Here is a 22,557-nt window from a genome sequence, read left to right on the forward strand (position 1 = left end):
AGTCAATCAATTTACAAGAAATTGAAGGGGAGCCGAGATACAATTTTTTTTTTCATTATTATTATTATTATTATTATTAGAGAAAATTATTATTATTATTATTATTATTATTATTAAAAACAATTAGAATTGAAAGATTTCAATTTAAGAGCCTACTAGGTATCTTCCAACTTGGATTGATGCATAAAAAATTATCTATTAGCGTGAGTTGTTCAACTTAATAAAATCATTTGATCGATAAAATCATTTGATTAATGTACACCACCAATCCACCACTATAAATCTAATGAGCACGTTCATAAACTAAGCTCGAAGAAGCCAAAATTTTAACTAGCCAAACTCGAACAAAATTTATAAAAGCTTGTGATAGCTCGAACTATCAACCTTAACTCGACTCAGATTGTTTGTTCAAGTGGAACTAATTGCTAACCACTTTGACGAAACATTAGAATACATTGCTTTCAACCAACATTATTTTGCAGTTCTACCATTTTAGTAACTTGTCGCAATTGTTCACCAACATTGTTTAAGAATTTTCATTTTTCATGTGGCATCTAATATGTCCTTTTGTACATCATCTGACGTGTTTTCTTTTAAATACCTGTGGATATACCATGAAATTTACGGAATTCCTCTTCCAAATCATGGTTCACAAAACAAAAACAACAATTCCTTTCCAATTCAATTCAACCAACAATAGTGGTGGGATCAAAAAGTTCCATATAAGAAGGGACACATGAAAATAATAACAAGGTTACCGTTACACCACATGTACATAGGAGATCGCATTCGCATGCGTTGGAGTAATTTTCAATTGAGATTACAAATTTTAACACCAAAATAATTCACGTAACGTTATTCACAAGTAGTACTACATTTTCAATCACTATCAACCAACACACTTCACTTCACTATCTCGATATTATGGGCCCACCACTAATTAGGGAAAGATATGGCAGGCCAAAGTTGAAGATAATAAGGACATCCCAATTTATTTGGGCTTTTAAAAAAGTTATTATTTTGATGACAAAAAACTTAAAAAAAGTCTTGCCACGAGGGAAGAACAGGAGAAAATAGACAAGTTCATAAAGAAAAAGTGTGAAAATTATGTGTATTTTTGAGTAGTCAATTTCTAAAGCATGTTATGTGGTTATAGTTGTGTTCTTTGAATATGAAGTTAAGGATTTAATGATTTAGGTTTATTATGTGGTGCAAATGATGAGGGCCTCATCTTTAGTTGTGACGTTGTGTTACTGTGGTAACAGTGATCCTTGATTTGGTTGAATGCGGATAAACACAAACCGACGACGTAGTGTGTGTGAGCCAGAGTTTGGGGCGATGGGGCTTGCCTTTGACACGACCGTTATCAAGTTCGTAAGCATAATTTAAAACAAAACCGCGGAGAAGACATGAGATGGTGTTGTGTCAATGTGGTTAGGGGCAATATCATGAAGTCATGAAGTGTATCATTGTAACAACTCTACTAATGAGACCGAAACACATTCCCTTACCAACGACGTCAATAGCAAAGTTAGAGGATAATATATGAGCTCAAAAAAAAAAAAAAAAAAAAAAAAAAAAAAAAAAAAAAACACGGTAAAGACAAAACTAACAAAATTGTAAAGGAGCCAAAATCACAGCTCTTGTGACAAATTATTTGAAGTGAAGAAAATAGGAAAATCATGTTACACAAAATAATGTGCATTTTCATTGATATTTGCAAAATTATGCTATTCCTTTACATACAACCACAGGAACCTCACACTAAAAACTTCTATATTTGCTAATTAAACAAATCCCTATTCTCACATTACAATACCTCCAAAAAAAATTGCAGCTATGCCACATTAGGTGACAATGCCTCAAATAAATAATATACACCTTTTACCTTTAATATACAGTGGGAGTACTACTTTTCTATACCCTGCTGCAAATATTGTATCAGATCATAGCCTGCAGTTGTCCACTTGTTATACGCATCGGTACATACACGGATCATGAAATTGGCTGCTTCACGTTCACTCATCTCAGGATGAAATCTCTTCCGTAGATTTCCAATGGGCTCACCCCTGCTGAAACAAGGTAATCCACTGTCCGCCATCATAGCTACAGTGCTTATAATCCCATCCATATGGCGACGAGCAGCTAGATAGCCCTTAACACACAATCTGTAACAAAAACAATACAAGGTTGGTAATGTTCAGATGATAAATTCAATTAGGAAAATTCTGTTTTCTTACCCCACAAAAGTATGCCAAGTTTCACTTCTCATAGTCCCAGAAGGATCAAGCAGTTGAGTCATCTCATGACTAAGCTTAAAATGAGCACTCTCGAAGCGCATGTTCCCTCCAGGAGACGTTTCAAGGATGAAACCAAAATCAATGTGAACAAGCCTTCCAGCACTGTAAAAGCAAAAACGGAATTTAGTATTAATATTGCTTCTTATGATACACAATAGGCATATATCCGAGCAAAACTAGTCATCACAATAGTAGCATCATTTTGTAGAGTACTTGCAAGATAAAATTCAACTAATCTTAACAGCAATCAATATCATTTTCCATAATGAATATACCCTATTTGAAAGAGTATGAGAGTTCGGACTAGTTCTTAGTTCTCAAAACATAATTTACTCCATAGTATTTAAGATGTCCAAATATCTGAAAAGTAGAATACTTTTAACCAGCTCAAGCCAACAAGGCAATAAATTTAAGGGAATTACCTTAAATGTAACCAGAAGGCCTCAGTCAAACAATAAACAATAAATGAGGAAGCAGATCATTACTTCAGAACAAAGGTGATATAGGAATATGTGAAGACATGTTGGACAGTAAAAACAACTACTATTAATCAAGCCCAGTGAACTCACCTGTCAAAAAGTAGGTTCCCATTATGCCTATCTTTGGGTTGAAGTAGAAGACTGGCTACAGCATAACCAGCACTGCTAACAAGGAAGTTCTCCCGAGCAGCCTCAAAGCTGGGAGATCCAACTGGCCCATAATCTTGCTGAAATATCTCATACAAGCCACCATCATTGATCTCACCCATCTGGCTTCTACTCCGCGTATTAGGCACAACCTGCGAGGTTTGCGAATTGCAATTATAGTTTTAACAAGCAAATCGATATAATAACTCAAGAAAGTCCTAGAAAGCATAAGACTATGTATTGAAAGAACAGATCTATACCAGTCAAATCTATATAAATTAAAATAAAAGATACTTAAGCCAACATTGTAACAGCAATATTTTTGCCTCAAAATAAATGCCACCTACTATATGGGAATCCATATAGTAATGTAAAGCACCAGTGCTGACAAGTTTACCTCTATTATTCCTCTCTCAGGACCAGTTGGGAGAACTCCATAGGGGAAAAGATAAAGATTCAGTCCAGCTGCCAGGAAAATGTCTTTAAGAAGAGCAATCACTTGTAAAGCAAGAACATCTTGCCGGCAATCATCCCCAACCTAAAACAAAATGCCCATTTTACAAATTTATCACAAAAGTCCAATCTACATACAGGAAGAACAAAATAGCTACAGCAATCATAATCAAGAATGACTGAATTGCAAATGTCTGGGCACATTAACAGTCTGACTTTACTTTAATACCAAACTACTGCAAAAAAAAATAAAATTCAGTAGTATAGTAAATTTTGATGTTGTACAGCTAAAAATGTAAACTAGCAAATGAGGGTTTGAACTATTTTATTGGGAAACTTTATATTTACTAATTCAGATAATCAGACCAGGTGGAAACTGTAAGTTTTCTGCACGGTACATCTAAATGACTAAATATATACCGTATTCAGCAACCATGATACTTCCACGATCCTTTGGAGAACACGAATGATTCTTACTTTTTTTGGCAGGCTCAACTTCTTCATGTATAATAACCAAAAGATCTCAAATGCTCTTGTGACAAGCTCTTTTACCAATAACACAGCTCATTTCAAAAATCCACATGTTCCATCTTCTAATGACAGGAAGTATTCAAACTCATCTAGATGACCAATTCAGCCCGTATATAGGAAAGAAAAGGTAACAGGACCCAACCAATAGCCAAGATAACCACAAAATGGTAGCATACCTTAAAAATACAAGCTTGAGGCTTCACGTCATTTGGACTCCCTTCTCTATCTACCACATTAAATGTGATCATGATAGGTACCTTTGCTGCTGACTGCAAAGGTATACCACTGTCAACCTGAATGCCCCTAACAAGCTTGTTGGGAGCAGTAGGCAGGTAGAGGTCATCTCCCTGCATCTCAATTAATTCTAGTTCCCTGTTACAAGAATACAGAACAATTATCAAACAGACAACGATTATCAACACAAATTTATCAATGCCAATGCACTAAGTACCTTCGTATACCAGCTCGACGCTCCTCCTTTGGAAGTGGAAAGAGTTTACCAGATATAGATGTGACTTTATCAAAGAAATCGAATTCTCTCTTAAAAATATCTAGGGCTTTTGGGCTGAAACTATCAACAATTCTCTCCCTGACTTGTGGCAGTAGGGCCAGAAATGCACTATTCTGCCGAGAGGACAAAACATGTGTCAGCTTGAAGAAAATTAAACTCCAATTAATCAGATGTCTATGCTTTCGAATAAAAAATGAATGATTAAATGAAAGCTGTAAAATCAATGACGGGAACATGATTTTCCATTTAAGAAGAAGAAATACATGTTCAAATGATAGAAACAAGCAAGACAAAGATTGTATCTAGTATCTACATGTGAAAAACAATGCATCAAAAAGGGAAGCGACAAAGAGTTGAATACCTAAGCAATGAACACATTTTTCCACTCAATGAAGAAGCATCATAGCCAATAAAACTAAGTTAACAATATAAATACTTCCTCCGTTTCTTTTTAGAAACATCACTTTCTAAATAAGGAAGTTTCAATTTAGATGCATCACTTTCCTTATTAACTAATTAATTCTCTCAATCTCTCTCTTATCACCTGGCCCCATATATCTTTTTTTCTCTACCTCTATCTACTCCAAAAATTGACTAGGAGTCCGTAAAAACCAAAATGATGCAACTAATGTAACCTCTCTACCTCTCTCTAAACCTAATGTAACTAATGATTACAAATTAATACTGAACTTAACTGACTAAACCTTATATATAATGATTAACTTATTTTTTCTGATTCAAACTAATTTATACTGAATAATAAATAATTACTTTTTAAGGTGAACTAAACAAGGCCTAAACCTTACAAGAAATTTGGGCATCAAGCAATCTATATCTATAGTCAAAGGGCTACACGCCTAACACTTGATACTTGGTGGTTGGTACTGAGAAAGTAATAAGGTATTTGGAAAGAGGATCAGAAAAAAGCCCTATCCAACATTAGTATACAGTACGAAACACACTAACACATACTCCGCATATTGATATGAATCAAGGCCTACCCATAAGATTATAGATCACAAAATGATGGAAAAAAGAAGGTGAAGAAAGCAGAAAACCTTCTGACTGTCAGCCTCTTTACCCCCTTCTGGTTCACATGTCTCACCCTACATTATTGCATACTTCAGTTAGTTAAAAGAACATCATAAACAAAGTTAGTGTTCATAATAGGAGAGAATAAGTACAAAGTTTATTGCAGGCACATATACCCCAACTTCCAGTACCTGTAAATGCCATATGAGGATGTGAGCGAAAATATCACTTCGTTGAGCAGCTCTGAGCAAGTATCCTTCAACTAACCTCTACAAGGCATAATTTTTTAATAGTTAATCAATAAATAAAGACACATATTAAGCAAATGAATTAAAGGTATAACCAAGCTATTTCACCACAGTTAGGAAACTTATGGCTGAAATACAGAATACAGAAGGTATAACAAAATCAAACCCAACAGAAAAACTTTGCCACACAATTATCCAAAGAGATGCAACACAAAGAGTCTGGACAGATTATCATTCAAAGCCGTAATTTAATCAAAATTTTAGCTATAAATTCCAGTTCAGAACATTTTTAAAAAAAAAAAAAAGAATCCAGTTTAAACTTTAGAGCAACTCCAATGGCAAGCTATATGGACAATTAGCTTGCCCATAAGTTTTAAAGCTAATCATCATTTTAGCTACTTTGATCTTTAATGGCTATCAGTTAGCTTAGTACTTAAATGAACCCCACCTCCTTAATTAAGTTTTTATATGTCATTTCCAAAAAAAAAAAAAAAAAATGGCAAGTTTTTTTTTTCCCAAGCAGTTAGCTTGGCAAACGCTTGGCCAAGCTAATTGCATTATTTAGCTCCAATGGTCAAGCAGTAGCTAGGGATTATTTAATATTGCAAGCAAATCCTACCTACAACCATTGGAGTTGCTATTACGAGTTATGCTCTACAATCTATAAAGCAAAGAAGGCATGTAGGTGGACACCAGTAATGCAATATTTACTGTTAACTTCCTCTATCCAATCAATTAAAAATGACAATGAAAGTAGGTTAGCAGGAGAGTGTAGCACTACACAAAAGTGAATGGAGAACAAGGATCTTTGAGGATAATCCTGAGTGATTAATTATAGATCTATGCAGCCGAACCCATCGTATTGGAAATAAGGCTATGACTTTGTTATTGTTGTTGTTGTAGCTCATTTAAAAATAGTCCATGAAGTGGTTTTGTGTAGATATGATTCATAGCAGACAACCGACGCTTTAATATGTCTTAAGACCAAACCCCACAGCAGCAAATAATCCAAGTCCCATAAAACTTACAGCTACATTATAGTTGAGCACTAGATATAAAAAGGCCACATTTACTCAGGTAGTAATCAATTTTACGTGGAGGGTATGACAGCACAAAGGTGAACAGGAAACTCACCCCCTCATCATAACGGAGAGCCTGCACTAGCTGAGGCATGAAAAATGTCACACATTGAGGAGGATAAGATTCTAAAACCCTAAGCACATAGGCCATCACACGTGGATGACCCTTATATGCAGGGGTTAAGAAGTCAAGAGCTTTTGTTACTGAGCAAGCAGCCCAATGAGGCAATTGTTGCAGCAACATCGAATTGTCATCGACTGCCTTTGGGGTAACAAAGTATGAAAGTGCTTCAGGTATACATCGGAGCTCCAATATATGTGCCTGAAACAGAATACACAACAATCAATGAATAACAAGCTCAAAAAGCTCATAAATGGAAACAAAGAGACGGAGGAAAAACAAAAAAAACAAAAACCTACTACTGCATGATTAAAGCAGGTATCCAAGAAAACAACTTTGGTTTTACAGTTAAATATAAAATAATAAAAAGATCATGATTCTGTTGATATAAATCATATAATGCATAGTTCACTTTGGCATAAATAATAAGAATACTTAATTATCTTTGGAAGTCAGTTGAAAGAAAAGTATGAGGGAAATGTGAGATAATCAGGATAGAAGAAAGTGGATAGAGAGAAAACAATAAACGGAATGAGCAACTTAATAAGCACTTCCTCCGTTTCATAAAAATTGCAACTCTTTATCCAAAAAGCTCACATTTTTAATAAAAATGTTGCAATTCTTATTTTATTTTATTTTTTTGAAACAGAGGAAATGCTATTCAAAATTGGAAATCATGCAAATAAATATGGGATGGAAAATTGAAAATGATACCAATCAGCATGTTCAAACATTTTTTTGATACAGCAAAAGAATTTAAACCACGATCATTGACTCAAAAGCTCAAGACCATAGAGCCAATGGTTATAATTTTACCATACAGCGCATAGACATCACAGTTGCCTTAGCAATTCCATTACATGCCAAACGGGACCTCACTTACCTCATCTTATCAAAACAAAACCAAAAACACAGACCACGACGAGGATCCTGTGTTTGGCGAAATCTAGAACTCAGACTGACGTATAATCTCATTGAAGATATAACATTGAAAATGAAAAGGCATAATGTGTGTGTGTGTTTGTAAAATAGAACTAGAAGCACAGATCCCAATGACGAGGATCCTCTTTTTTTTTTTTTTTTTTTTTTAATTGCACCAAATTCCTTTTCAGGAAGTTGCATATTAATTGCACCAATTCCCTATATGGAATGTTTTTTCACTTTTTGATTGCGTTCAAACACAAAATTCCTTACCTGCCCTTTTTAACACGTGATAACAACCAATATTACCCCACCTTTTATCTCTCAATTGTCATTTTTCACATGGGCACTTTTGACATACTCCATCTTTACCCTTATTCTTAAATCCCATGCCCAACACAAATGGTGCAATTAAAGAAAAACGGAGGAAGTACATTACACAGAAACCACCAATACAGCTATAACACTTTCTAAAGCAATCAAGCAGCCACCATTCAATATGCTTAGACCATGCTGTAACCCAAATATAGATGTTGCTCAACTAGCAAGACAAAGGCTCCAAATCAGTTCAAATCCAGAGCAATAACCATGAGTAAATAAATAAGAACAAACCTGAACCAGCTGACTTATCTCAGCTTTCAAAGAGAGATTTGCAGGGAACCGTGACGCTAGTGACAAAGCAATTCGAGGATCCACTGAAAATGCAGTCCGGGCATACTCAACCCATTTTTCAGAGCTAATTTTAGGCCGGGTTGTGTAATCCCTAAAAAATGCATATGAAACCAACAGAAAACAATTTTAGAAAGCAATAACAGATCTTCAACTACCAAGATAGTAAGCAACATACAAACAAAAAGGAACAACTTAAGAAAAGAAAAAAATACTTTGAATTAGTGGGTTGCGCCCAAACTTCAAGTCTGTCAGCTTCATGCTGGCACAACATAAGAAGTAAATGCTTCCGTTTTTCTCTCCCAACAACGTAGTTTTCCAGGCTACCCCAAACAGGATGAAAATGATCCCTCTGCAAGTAATTAAAAAAAAAGAGAGAGATTTCACATTACATGAGATACACAATGATGTACATTATGTAGCACAAATAAGTAGCTTTCAAGAGAAATATATGCTAAGAACAGCAATCATACCACCTCACCCAAAGAGCCCCCATTTTCACGTGCCTGTCCTTTTGGATCTAATGGAACACTATCCATTCGTTCATTCAGAAGAAATTGGGCGAATGAAGTAACAGATTGTGCCTCACTTTGAGCAAAATTTTTACTTTTCGTGTCGTACCATTCTGGCTCATAAGAAAACCATCCCAAACAAGCCCTGCACATAAATGTTCTCAAGTATAAGAATGATTTCTGTTGCAAATGAAGAAAGCTTATTGTAAGCAAACTGAAATCTCATATATAGAAGCAATAAAGATGATACTCAATGACTACACCTGCAAATACCCTGACCTAAATTCTTCCAATATAAGCACTCCAAACATTTGTACCAAACAACCATCAATATTAAGACATTTAAGAAAAAGCCCCCCCCCCCCCCCCACCGCACATATTTTTACCCTTTTTGTTATGCATTTAAGACTTGTTAACCGTAGAAACGAAATGATGATTATTGCCTAAATTACCTTCTGAAGTTTTGGGCACATCATGACATTTCATTTTCCTTTCAAGAATTATTCCACTAGGAATCTAATGACTTCGGGCATTATGAGTAGTAACAAAGGCATAGTTTCAAAAATATCAGGGATGTGCAAGAATCAGTAAAAACACATGACTAAATGTAGATCCTTTGGAAATTTGTAGACCATAGAAACATTATAAAAGAAAAAAATTAATGCTGGGGCCGACAAGACAAAAGTATGAAGTAAGATTGCTTTGTGCCAGGTGTTTCTTTTCAAACAGCCAAATACATCAACTGGAATTTAGACAATTGTCCTCAGTAATACCATAAGAGAAAATTCACTGAAAGGAAATCACCTATATATCCGATCTTCCAGCAGCTGAAGGCCTGTTCTGAAGTTCTGCAAATTACCTTGTGATTGGCAAGAGCAATACTTTAGCCCAAGAAGCATTAGAGTGAAAAATGTACCCGTAGCAACAGGATGCCGTGAAAACCTCCAGGGAAGTTTGGTAGTTCCTTGAAACATCCTACCAAAGAGAAGCATCTGTTCGACACTATTATGTCTAACTACCTACATGATTCATAAAGCATCAAAGAAAATTTGTGAGTTTCCAACTTTATCAAACTGATATAGGCAGTACAGACCAAGCTGCAGAATCTTCTGCTGAATGACATTGCTAAGTAATACGCAGGAGAAAACACTAGGTTTTCAAAGGTCGGCCACAACAAAAAATAATACAGGTACCAATGTGTGCAACAATTGTTACACTGCAAGACACAAACAGTATACGCTTTGTGCAGGGAAAAGCTATAAAGCAGTTTTAAAATGCCCAAAAAAAAAAAAAAAAAAGAAAAGAAAAAAACTTCAAAGTCAAGCAAAAACTCCAACCTCAAATCGATCAATTAAAAATCCAAGCCATAGTCTATGAGCCATTATTTGTTCCACAGGATCTTTTTCAGGTGAAGCTTCTGGCTCTCCTGCAGAAAGGTGAGGTCGCAATCTAGCAGACGGCCCAGAACACTTGGCATCAGATGCAAAAAGGCCTCTTTTTGTATCAATTGTCCATAACCATGCATCCACAAGTTCTGCAAGGACTAAACAGCCTAACTGTGGCGCAGCTGAAACCAACCATGTCCACACAAAAACTGCAGTTTCCATAGCATCAGGGGTGCAAATGTAGGCTGGACACCAGCATAGAAGTCGTAATAGTTGCGAGAAGTACTCTGCACTTGTTTTTGAATCAGAAACCTGAAGAGATGACCCACAATATACGAAGAATGAGGACTAGTTAAGTACATAAAGAATCAGTAACATCTCAAAATGATAAATGTATCAAGCATACCAAATTTGAGAGGAGCAAAGCAGTTGCTTGTGAACATGCTTCACGAAATGCTGTTTTGTCCACTGTTCCACCTTTCTCTGCAATGTTCACAAATTGTTGAAGCAGATGCACAAACTTTTGGAGCAGGATTTCATTGAAGGAATCATTCTCAGCTGATGGCTGAGAAGAAACACTGGATCGCAACCTTTGAAGTCCAAAACCTATACCAAAGCCTGTTTGTGCACCGGATTGAAATCCACCAATGCTATTATATAGTCTTCTCATTCCAGCAATTTCTCCAGCAAATTTGGACTTCACAGCAGCACTGGTAACCCCAGTACTAAGCACCTCCAGGCTAATGGCTTCTGTCAAGATGAAATTTTCCCCAGAAGCTGCAGCTGCAGCAGCCATGACTGCTGGAATATTTGCAGTTCTTGCACCAGTCCAACAGTTGTTTTTACCAGTGCCTATGCGTATCTCGGTTAATAAGGAAACAACATCCGTAGTAGGCTGTGCTCTCTCAGTTGAATTTGGTTTGCAAAGCTTTTCCTGTAAATTTATGAAATAATTTAACAAATGGTCATCTGGAATTAAGACCTTTCAGCAGATACAAAAGAATCAGCAAAGATGTATTATACAGACTTGAATCCCTCTTGACCTAAAGCAGAAAAATAACACAGCGCTAAAAGATACAACAGGCTTAGAGCATTCAGAAAAACTGAAAAAGAAGGATTAACCAATTCAATAATGCATATGTTTGCCTCATTGCCTGTGCAAAGATATACAAAAGGTTTAAGCTACAAGGACAAGAAGAGCAAAATTTTTAGATTAATTAAGATATTATCTCTAGCAATATCACCACAACAGTTCTTTTATATTGTAACAGCATTGTTGCAACTGTAGGGTCACCTAACCATACAAAGCCAAAGCCTCATGAGAAGGATAAAGGTATTGAAAACATATACTGTAGTCGATTGTACCCAAGGTTGAGTTTCAAATGGCAAGACAGTCCAACGATGTCTAACAACATAAAAACCTCCACAAATCCACAGTTTGCCTTTTTTTCTCTTAGGGCTGGCATAATTTTTCCCTTAGTTAGGGTGGAGAATAGGTGGAAATTAGATGTCCAGGAAACCAGCAGAATTTCATAAGTTTATTAGCTGGAAAAAAAAAATTTAAAACAAAATGTTGTCCAATTTTGACAAAGTTAAAAGGGGCACTAATTTTAGAGGGAATTGTTTCATCTTTTAGTGATATGGACCAAACCAAAAGTCTAGTCGGACTTTCTATATAATTACTCCTTTCTTTGTTGTAAAGTGATCCCTAATTCATACTCCCTCCCATCCCAAAAAATCAAGCTAAAACATGAATAGTGAAAAAAGTCCAATGCCCACACATTCTTGGACGGGGGGAGTACAAATTAAAACTTTTGCCCAAGTTAGCTCGAATTTCAACTTCACTCACAAGTAATTAGAAGGAAAAAAAACCTTAACCCCCCCCCCCCCCCCCACACACACACACACACACACGTTTTTTCCAGGATTGGACTTCAGAGGTTGAAATAAGATTTCATAATTTCTGAGACTATCTTCTTTTCTTCCCTTTTATACATGACTGAAAAGCTAAGTAAAAGCACCAGTTTTCTGAAAAATACGAGGTATAAATCCCTAAAAAGGTAAAAAGGGAAATCACCAGATAATGACCCAAAGATTAGGCTGCTAACCGTGTTAAAACTTACTACATTAATATAAATATTAGAAGAACAAAGAGGACATCCAACCTGAAGAAGACCCTGGGCAGTACATGGAGCATAGGAAAGTGATATTATAATCCATTCTCTTACTACCCTCTGAAACAATGATCGGATCGCAGCAGTACAGGCAGGATCATTGACTAGTGAAGAAGATGTGTCAATATTGACAGAGTACAGTAGCCAATCCATACATGATGAATTCCAAAGGATCTGCAAAAATTATTACTATCAAATTTCACCAAGGAAAAAAAAATCACCTTTATTATACAAGGTTAGTTGATGTATGAGTAAATAAAATTACCTGTGGAAACCTGTCTCTAAGTTGAACCAGCAGGTTAACAGATATATCCCTGACATGCTCTTCCCTCTGGGACATGGCTTTAATAAGAAAGGAAGCATGCACTGAGAGAGTTGAGTCTCTAATATCAGCTTTATCACCAAAATCAGATATTCGTTCCTCCTGAAATATAAGATTTAGCCTTGAATGTTTAAGCAGGAAAAGTATCCCTGATTCCCTTTTTCTTAATTTTTACTCCACTGTCCATTCTTTATCCAAATAATAATAAATTGACTAAGAAGAATAGATATATAAAATAACTGTCCAAAACATATCAATCTCACCCAATTCTACAATCCACACTCTAGTAAGATTATTTACAAAAATACAAGATGGAATGGACCCAAGTGGCCCAATCCCACTCTAGCACCTACTATCCGAACCTATGCAAGAAGAATCAAGAGGCAGCTGAAGAACAACAACCAAGAAGAGCAACAACAACCTAGGCAAGACATGTGCCACAAGAAGAAACAAAGACAATCTGAATTTCTTATGTTAATGAAAAGGAGTAGATTTACTTTTTGGTAGTCAACTCTCTTTGTAGTATTTAGGGAAGAAGGAGAAGAGGAGAAGGTATGCATTTTGATGAATTAGACTTTTTGAGCTTGGTACCTAAAGTTACTCGTAGAGACTAATAGCCTCAAGCTATTACTTATCTTGTAACCTTTGACTCAAATCTCAATCAAACTTCCAACCTTCCTTTAATCTTATTGTTCAAATTTCTTGCAAACACTAAGTCAGAAAACCAGTCCATAACACAAGAACAACAACAACAGAGATATGTTGACAGTGGAATAACAAAGAGAATCAATAAGAAAATGGAAAACGAAATATTGTAGAAAATCATTAAAGAAGATTACCAGCCATGATACAGCTGTTTCAAATGCCTTGTGGACAGTAGCGGTCAAACACTGAAAAACAGCAGGTGCAAGATTTGGTGTTTTCAAATATTCAAACACACAACTGAAGGCGCTTCTAGAAGCCGTTAACTCAGAATCACCGTTAAGAATACCTCCATTGCTGCTGAAGCGTATGATCTCTAAGAATGCCACAGCAAGCAAATACGTAGCTTTCACTCCTGAAAGCAATTTAATAGTTAAAAATAAATAAATAAATAAATAAAAAATCTTCATCAAGACCTCAGATTGTCACATTTCACAGAAGAAAACTCATGGCAAAAGATACAGGGAGATGAGAGCTACCAAGCAACATAAGTAGAGTAGTAGACAGACCACTTATTATATTAGCAAGGTCTATTCTATAGAAAAAGTTTTAGAGCCAAAAAGTTCCGTAATAAGTGATCACAAAATAAGAATGTTTGGCATTTCCATGAACCATCAGTCCATCATTGCCTCCGTTACTATAATAAAAAGGGAGGGGAGATACTCAGACTTCTGAAGGAGAAATGATTCGATGTGATTACAGGAAACTATATGATCTTGATGTTTGAAAATTGTCAATTTGTCATTCACTAAATAGATATGAAATAATATTACTGAACCTGAAATTGTACTCATTGCTCCAGCATCAACTCGTCCCCCTAATGCAGCAGAAAGAGCATTTCTTTGGGTCGCAGCAGCCTTTTCATTACCGCTTCCATGACGGCTACCAGGATTGTGAAGAGCATTAAGTTCAAATTCATCTTCGAGCCACTTGACAGAACTTACAACCTGAATTAAAGACATAAAACATAAGCATTTAGTTTTATTTAGCTCATGTTGAAAAAAAAAATTTAATAATTTCTAGATGAATATGTAATTTCCACCCGACAACACAACCCTGTCTATACTAAATAATATAAAAGAAATAAAAAATAAAAAAAGTATACATCAGCAACAAAGAGAGAGCATAACATAAAAAAGACAGGCATTCTCATATCACCAAACACATTAACAAATTCACCCACTTGATTTGCATCTCCACAGTAGAGCAACTGTTAAAAGCCCCAGCCACCTAAGCTATAAAGACACTAATTAGATAATACTACGTAACTAATTCTGCTCCACTCTAAGGCTTCCCTTCTAACTACAGACACTACATATTGCCATTGAAACATTCTACAATGGTATCTTCTTCACCTTGGACCCTTTAAAATGGAACCTGCAGCAACTCCAAAATACAAAGAAAGACTAAGGACTCTCCACATGCATCTTAATACTGTATATTACTCCACTTCACAGTGAAAGAAGACGTACAGAATTCCAAACTTTCAACACATTTATTGTTAAAAATTCAACAGTTGGACAGTTTAAGAAGCATTTTTTCAGATGTCCAAAAAAAAAAAGATGTCCACCACAAACTTCTTAGAACGATTTGGTTCCCGCAGTGGGGGGAAGGGGGTGCAAAGAACCTCAATAGAATTCCCTTTGTTTAAATGATATTTAGCTTAGGTAGTATGGATGTGAGGGAGATCAAGTTCTCCTTTTCATCAACAAAATCCTATCAAAGCAGATGAGGAAGAAAAAGGCAACTCCCCAGTCCCCCATCTCATCCTTTCCTGAATTATTTTCGCTATTCCAATAAAAATAAAACAATATTGAAAAAAAGACTCCTTCCATTTGTCCTCCTACTAAAATATTCAACCAAACATAGTATACTAATTAAATATTTGGACCGAACATAAAGCAAGACATCATGACCTTACCTCATCGTCTAAACCAAAGGGTGATGAATAAAAATAAGAAGTCAATGGAAAAGAACAGAAACCAAGCCACAACTCAAGACAAATGATTATCTAAAAAAAACATACAACTCCAAGGTCCATAAAAACAAACAAACCACAAAACAAAAGGCAAATATATATTCAGAACTGGAGAAAATGTTTTGTCGGCTCATCATGAAACCATTTTCTAGCAATTTCTGTTAGCTAGGGGTAGGTTGCATGAATATGGACCTCCTCAAACCCAGTCTATGGGAAACCCAGAACTGGTGATAATTATTGCACATCAGCACAAAGGAGGTGATCCTCATAACAGCAAACTAAAAATAACACACGTTTTTCAAAACGCGATATAACAAAGAATGCAATTGTCAAACAAAACATGCACCAAATCAAACGTCAAACACTCCACACTCAGACTCATCCTTCAGAGTCCATAACAATTATCAACTAATTGGATACAAATAGGTATCTTCCCTTGCAAAAGGTGTAAATTTAAAAGTCTACCAAAATACAACAGAAGACTTACACAACACACAAAGCCCCATTACAACAAAGGGAAATATTTATTAAAAAATAAAGCATATACGCACAAACTCCTAGTTTGTATATCAACTTACAAGTGGCGGAGTAGCTTGAGCAATTTGCTGAATAGCTGATGCCCATTGACTATTCCACAAGTACGGTCCATCGACAGCTTGAAGTTGTATAGTACTCATGCTTCCAACACCACTCAGTCCAGTAGAGACAGACTTTGAAGGAACCTGATTTCTTTGAATGGGAGGTGCTAGTCCAAACAGAGCAATGTAGAACCACAAGTTGCGAAACAATTTCAAAAGTGAAGGCTCAATTATGGCAATTGGGTCAAAATCCAAACATATTTCTGCAACAGCAGGCATTAGAGGTCCCAGAAAGTCGGCTCCACTCCTGGAAACAGTTATGATTGCAGCCCTTTAAAACATATATTTATACACATACACCCATAGTCCCAGCCAAATGCAATGTCTACTATCATTTAAGACATTCTGTTCTCAACTTTCACTCAAGCCTTCATTCAACTTGTTCTAGTCCACCATTAAGAACCAAAAATTAATTTTAGGGGATAGGGTTTATCAAAAGGATTTAAAGATACTATACTCAATCCAGGTTTTAAATTAGTAAAAAAATATATATTAAATTACCTTCCACCTTTAGATTCTGCAGCCAAACCTACATCTGAGCATAATGAGAGCAGACGGTGGCGATAGTCAGACCGCAATTTAATTTCTGTAAGACCTTGTGCAATTAATAGAAACGCTGCAGGAAGAGTCTAATAGAAAACCAGTGAGCAAGCCAAAACCTAAATAATTCACCAGACAAACTTTAGAAGTATCACATCTATAAAAATACCTCAACACGCTCTGTCGTAGCCTCCTGTGCCATTGTTTTGCTATCTGCAGATCCTACATTTGACAATTTACCCAGATAGCTTCTTGTCATCAAAACAACAGTTTCTCGGTAGGACTTCTCAAAGCCTAAGCTGGCTAATCGAGCAGCAGCATCAAGAAGCTGAAGCAATAACAAGTCATAAGCAATTAATATTGATGATTAGAAATATATCCATGCAATTTAACATAAGGTTAACTGAGACAAAAAAATTAGTTGACGTACACGGAGCCGCAATAAGCCAGGAGTTGAAGCTTCACCCTCCTCCAAGCTTTCAACAAGTAAAGGCAATATCATGTCAACTATTTCTGGCTTTTTGACATAAACATTTAAGTCAGCCAGCAATCGGATAACATTCAGCTGAATTGTTGGAACAGCAGCATTTTCTTTCGTGCCCTGAATACAAGTCAAACTATATAAGCAAGAATGGATACATGGATAAAGGAGTTACAGTACAAAGAGCATAGTAAATTAAACCATAAAAAGTAGCTGCATAAAACAACAAAGCACCATGAATTTAAATAAAAATTGAGAGATTCTAACATTTCTTCAACAACATATACAAGTAGTCTTATACTCTTTCCACACAGGAAGATACACAAGTCACGGTGAATTTATAGCACAAACGACCATCATCATTTGTCAGTATTACTTTCAGAATATTCATGATACATTGGTAAGAGGTAAAAAAACAGGTTCGTCAAAGATAAGACACAGCCTCTATCTACTGAGCAAACAATAATGTTGGTCCCACTCCCCTTAATCACCACCCCTCAGCAGCCATAAGATATACTACCGCCATTTCTAATAAGTCTTAATCCCTCCGTTTCATAATTAGAAGCCTATTTCTAACATTTATTACTCGCATAATAAAGAAAAATAGGCTTCTAATTATGAAACTGAGGGAGTAACATTTACTATTTGCACAAAAATTAAGGTAATTAAAGAAGAGTGTTGATGTAGTGAGTGTAAAAAAAAGGTGGATGATGTAAGAAGTGTAAATAAATGGGTAGGTGTAAGAAAAAGGTGGATAAAATATTGTAAAGAAAGAGGGGTAACATAGTAAAGGAAATTTGCCAAAAATGGACTAAAGTGAAAAGGTTAAGAAAAAGAAGAAAACAGAAAGTGTTGATAACTTTCGAAGACGGAGAAATTTAATCTTAACATCATTTGTTGACCCCAAAAATTTGCTATATCACCTATATGGAATGAACAGGCAACTGAGTAGCAACATTAATAAAGGGAAGTGACCAAATGAGTAGCATTGCTTAGACATCTACCGTAGAGTATTAATTTGCCGTCTGTAACATATAAGCCTTCTTGTTGGTAGGTGTAAAGAAAATTATTATTCTATTGAGGAAGGAATCAGTTGCCAAGAAGAGGAAAAGGGAGCTACAAGATAAAAAGTTTACAATAATCATTAAACATTCTTGATGCATTTCTCTTGAAACGAAGAAACAGTAACCTTTAAGGTACTGGTGTCAAAGTCTGCCAACATGGATCCTTCAGTTGAAATCTAGCACATATAACTAGCCAAAACCCTAAAAACGTTTCTACAGGAAGCAAACCCCTATTCAAGCTACATACAAATCATAACAACCACCCAGTACTAAAAGGAAAGATGTAGGTTAATCCCTCTTTTCCTCTTTCTGATTCACTATTCAGTCCTACACAGGCAATCTTGGAGAAAGTGATCCTTTTCCTCACTTCGACAAGCCATCATAGCACAGCCCTTAATAAGACAATACACAAATACTTGAGCCTCGAGGGGAGACCTTAGATAGCATAACCACAGATCACCAATCGTTTCCTTAAGTCCGACTGTAACAAGCTGGAACATCTTTGTTATCTTACACGCTCGTTGTACTCCCAATCACAAGGGATTAATAAAATCAGTGATCATAGTTTAACCCTCTTAGATATCATTTAGGTTGAATGCCCAAGAGAGCAAAAGACATGGTGGATATTCTTTTGTCAAAAATCAAAATAGATGTTTGTCCTTCTTACAACAAACATAAACCTCAAATGCAAGTTTTATAAGGCAACATACATGTAACAAGAGCATTCTATTCTTAATCACTGTAACAATATTCCAATACTAGGTCTTCTATTCTATTATACATAAGCTGAAGTAAAGATGGATCTGGCCATGCCGGGTTGTACCTCATGCCAGACCCACGTGCTTTGGGGTTAGTTAGGCCCGGCCCATGGCTTGGCACACAAGTTACGAGTGTAGCGGGCCAAAGTTTTCAAAAGGTTGGCCCGTGCACAGCCTAGGCCCTCATGCCGGATCGAGTCAGGCTTACGTGCCTAAGCAAAATTGCATTGATTTTAGCATGCTTTGTTGTGCCAGCCCGACCATGTCGTGCCTAATCGTGCTTCTCTCAAATAAAGGCGGCCCACGGCCCACATGCACAATTACGTGCCATGTCGGGCCTACATCGTGCTCGTGCTGTGTCATGCTTTTTTCGTGCCGGGCCTAGGGCCGGCCTGGCAGTGCCATCTTTAAGTGGAAGTAAAATAGAAAAAAAGGAAGGTCCCCTTTAAAATTAAGAAAAGGGATGTGAAATTCTTTCTGTTACCTCTTTCTTAGTTTAAAGGGGGTATAGAATAGCATAAACAAACATCCAAGAAGTATAATGTCCATTCAATTTCAAAGTCAAAATTCATTAAAAAGCTGCAACATTTATGTTGCTGCATTAGAAACTGGTTAGCTTAACATTAACCAGCATAGTCATAAAAGCAAAAACAAAATGATGGCACAAACATTAAAAAAAACAGCTAGTAAAAGATCCTAAATAAATAGCCTGAATGGCAGTACCGCAGTACATTTCACATGCATCTGCATTTGGATGCAAGAAAACAACTTAGGTCATGCAAGAGAATAACTATGCCCTTGTCACCTAAAGCATATGCCTCAAAATATGCAGTACGACTAACCTCTTCATCATAGTCATTTCTCCCACGGATACTGGTAGCTAGGCCCAAGATGAAAGTGTCAACAGGAGCTCGGTCCTTACTCCAGCCAAATTCAACAATCTCACAGCATGTTCTGAGGACACTCTCGAACATAGCTCCCTGACTACTGCCCCAGGTGTCTGCCTGTCCAGAATATAAACATCACTACAAACTACAGTGAAAAAGATTTAAATTTAGCTGATGAAATTTGAGTTACCTGTGCACAAGCAGTAAGCACCAAAGGTTTAAGACGAATCAACAAAACTCGCAACAGTTGTCCACCACGAGCTGTTGCTATCTGAGCAACTCCAGAGAGCAAATAGCTGAAATGATCTTCACAAAGTCTGAGCTTCCTCCAAACAGAAAGTAGACAGGCTTCTGCACCATCTATCATCAATGCAAGGGTCTCAAGCAACAACCTCTTTGTCGATTTCACATCACAATCAAGCGAAGTGAGACATTTAATTTTCAATCTAGCTGCAGCTCGATAAGCAGATAATTTGGCATTTATTCGAGCTTTCAGAGTTTGACCATTTTCTGTCCAATCCCTCTTCCTTAACTGCCAATAAAGTAAAAACAATTCAGATTAACCATTCCATACCACAAAATTACACCAAACAGCAAGAGTAACCCAACACTTCCAATGAGTACCCCACTTAGGACTGGTAAGGATGGTTCATAACCTTTCACTGGGCCAGTTAACACAAAAGTACTTATTTTAAGACACCAAAAAATGCCAAATTAAATACTTCAACAAGAATTGCAAGATGTAAGATTGTTATGGTATTCCTTGCAACAGCTTAAAAAGATTAGTACATCAACTCAAGTGAGTAAAACCTCCTATGTTAAAACAAAATAATTCAGGCGTGCATAAAGACTATGGAGAGGGGGGAGGGGGGGGGGGGGATTGAGGGTGTCAAAGAAGAAGGTCTCACTTCATAGTAAGTGTTTACATTTGCTGAGCCGTCCTTGAGGTTCATCTGGAAAGGTTCATATTAATGCAACAAAACATTCTATTCAATCACTTTTACTTTGTTCATGAGATTGAAAATCTTTCATTGCCCTCGAAATGAGGTAACATATCATAAAAACTCGTTTACCAACTTATATTAACAAGATGAACACTTCCAGTAGAATTAACTTCAATATAATCTCTACTGATCACTCATTCCTAACAAGAAACATACAATACCTTTGAGCTCTAGCATCTAGCAACAAAGCATCAATTTAGAAATATTATACCTTTAAAAAGGCGGAGGATGACTGAAGCTGCCTCTTAGCCACTAACCGCACTTGCTCTAAAAGCCTATGATCAACCTCAACTTTATTATCCAAGATAAACCCAACCAATTTAAACAAAATCTCCTGCTTCTCTAAACTCTCTACAGACTCTTCCTCAAAATTGGCCACCTGCCTTCGAACAAGACCTTCGCCGTCCATATTCGAAACAATGCTGCTCACCCCATTCATCTCAGACACACGAGACGAAGCCGTGCTCACAGCATCATCAACCACAACCCGTGAACCACCACCAGACGACATGGAGAGCTGTCCATGATCATTCATAGGACTCGGACTATCATGAGGGTGAAAATAATTCAAACTCGCCGGAGAACTCTGAAACGACGAAGTTCCTGATGCAACATTAACATCCCTAGGAGAGCTAGGATAAACAACAGCAGGCACATGTTCTATCAATAAATTGATCAATTTCTCAGCATCCAACCGCGAAACAGGCGGACAATTCTCCGACAATGACATTAAAAACGCCTTACAAATCTTCGAATCATCGGAATTACTACCATCATTGTTATAAGCATTGTTAAAAGCAGAAATTACAATCTCTCCTAAGAATCCGGCAACATCATCAGCAAACTCCTCCGACAATTGAGCGGCATTAACAACGTAACGAAAGAAATCAGAGTAAAACGAAGAAATTGAATCATTACCAAATGACTGAGGCCAAAAAGACAGCCGAAATGACGACGAAATTGATCGAAGAAACTCAACAACAACATTTCGAGGACGATTATCGGGGAGATTAGGGCACTGCGAGAGAAACCTAGCGACGGCAAGAACAGCATTGAGCTGAGATCGAGAAATTCTCGGCGATCCAGACGACGGAGACTCATATGAAGGACAACGACCACAAATCCAACCAAGTTTCTCCTTAAATTGCTCCGGATTCTTCGCAATCAAGTCGCAAAGCTCTGTTAAAGCTTCCATTGATGATTCAACGAAGAATAACCTAGAAATTGGTGCAAAATTGGGGGAAAATTGTTAGGGTTGATAACAAAGATCAAAGGAATTGGATCGCATGAATGAAATTGGGGGAAAATGTGGAGGAATGAGCTAGGGTTTAGGGAGAAGATATTGAAGAGAGAATTGAAGAAGGTGAGGTCATTTTCATGGCGTTAAGGTATGGCAGTTTTCTGCCATTGTTTTATGGTTTTGGTTATTGGGAGGAGGGAAAAATGGAGGAGAGAGAAAGAAGGAAGGAGGGAGAAAGTGTTGTTAAAATGAAAGCACGATATGATATGAGTTAACGACTTGGATTACTTCCCTAATTTGTTATGACACGTTGTAAGAAAGTGGGATAATTATAAGAGTATAGAATACAAATCCAGATTAAATCTTGTCTACATCATATTA

The 22,557-nt window shown here is 36.7% G+C and overlaps 1 protein-coding gene across 2 annotated transcripts; it reads right to left on the reverse strand.

Moving 5' to 3' along the window:
• Window positions 1–1,685: 1,685 nt before the first annotated feature.
• On the reverse strand, window positions 1,686–22,431 carry LOC145589836 (phosphatidylinositol 4-kinase alpha 1-like). Of its 2 annotated transcripts, none has more exons than XM_081646520.1 (26): window positions 21,148–22,431; window positions 20,123–20,464; window positions 19,888–20,049; window positions 17,173–17,343; window positions 16,912–17,070; window positions 16,704–16,831; window positions 16,143–16,449; window positions 14,365–14,533; window positions 13,724–13,941; window positions 12,828–12,986; window positions 12,554–12,736; window positions 10,795–11,322; window positions 10,341–10,700; window positions 9,808–10,022; window positions 8,968–9,148; window positions 8,707–8,843; window positions 8,435–8,585; window positions 6,836–7,102; window positions 5,645–5,722; window positions 5,480–5,527; window positions 4,362–4,534; window positions 4,087–4,282; window positions 3,324–3,464; window positions 2,870–3,078; window positions 2,241–2,402; window positions 1,686–2,168 (listed from the first exon to the last, which is right to left on the reverse strand). In XM_081646520.1, exons 1-26 carry the CDS (start codon window positions 22,129–22,131, stop codon window positions 1,910–1,912), a joined length of 6,087 nt encoding a protein of 2,028 aa, XP_081502646.1. In that variant the 5' UTR covers window positions 22,132–22,431; the 3' UTR covers window positions 1,686–1,909. The 2 variants fall into 2 exon arrangements, with proteins under 2 accessions (XP_081502646.1, XP_081502645.1); XM_081646519.1 differs by having other exon boundaries at window positions 8,965–9,148.
• Window positions 22,432–22,557: the final 126 nt, after the last annotated feature.

This window comes from Chenopodium album, chromosome 17, assembly GCF_948465745.1.
Source record: "Chenopodium album chromosome 17, dcCheAlbu1.1, whole genome shotgun sequence".
NCBI lineage: Eukaryota > Viridiplantae > Streptophyta > Magnoliopsida > Caryophyllales > Amaranthaceae > Chenopodium > Chenopodium album.

Bases quoted from the DNA above. Each gene is read 5' to 3' on its own strand.
- LOC145589836 (XM_081646519.1), bottom strand. From the start codon at position 22,131: ATGGAAGCTTTAACAGAGCTTTGCGACTTGATTGCGAAGAATCCGGAG. The intron at 8,844-8,964 runs GTATGATTGCTG...AATTACTTGCAG, and splicing joins GGGGCTCTTTGGGTGAGGTG to AGGGATCATTTTCATCCTGT. The intron at 2,403-2,869 runs GTGAGTTCACTG...TTGCTTTTACAG, and splicing joins GGGAACCTACTTTTTGACAG to TGCTGGAAGGCTTGTTCACA.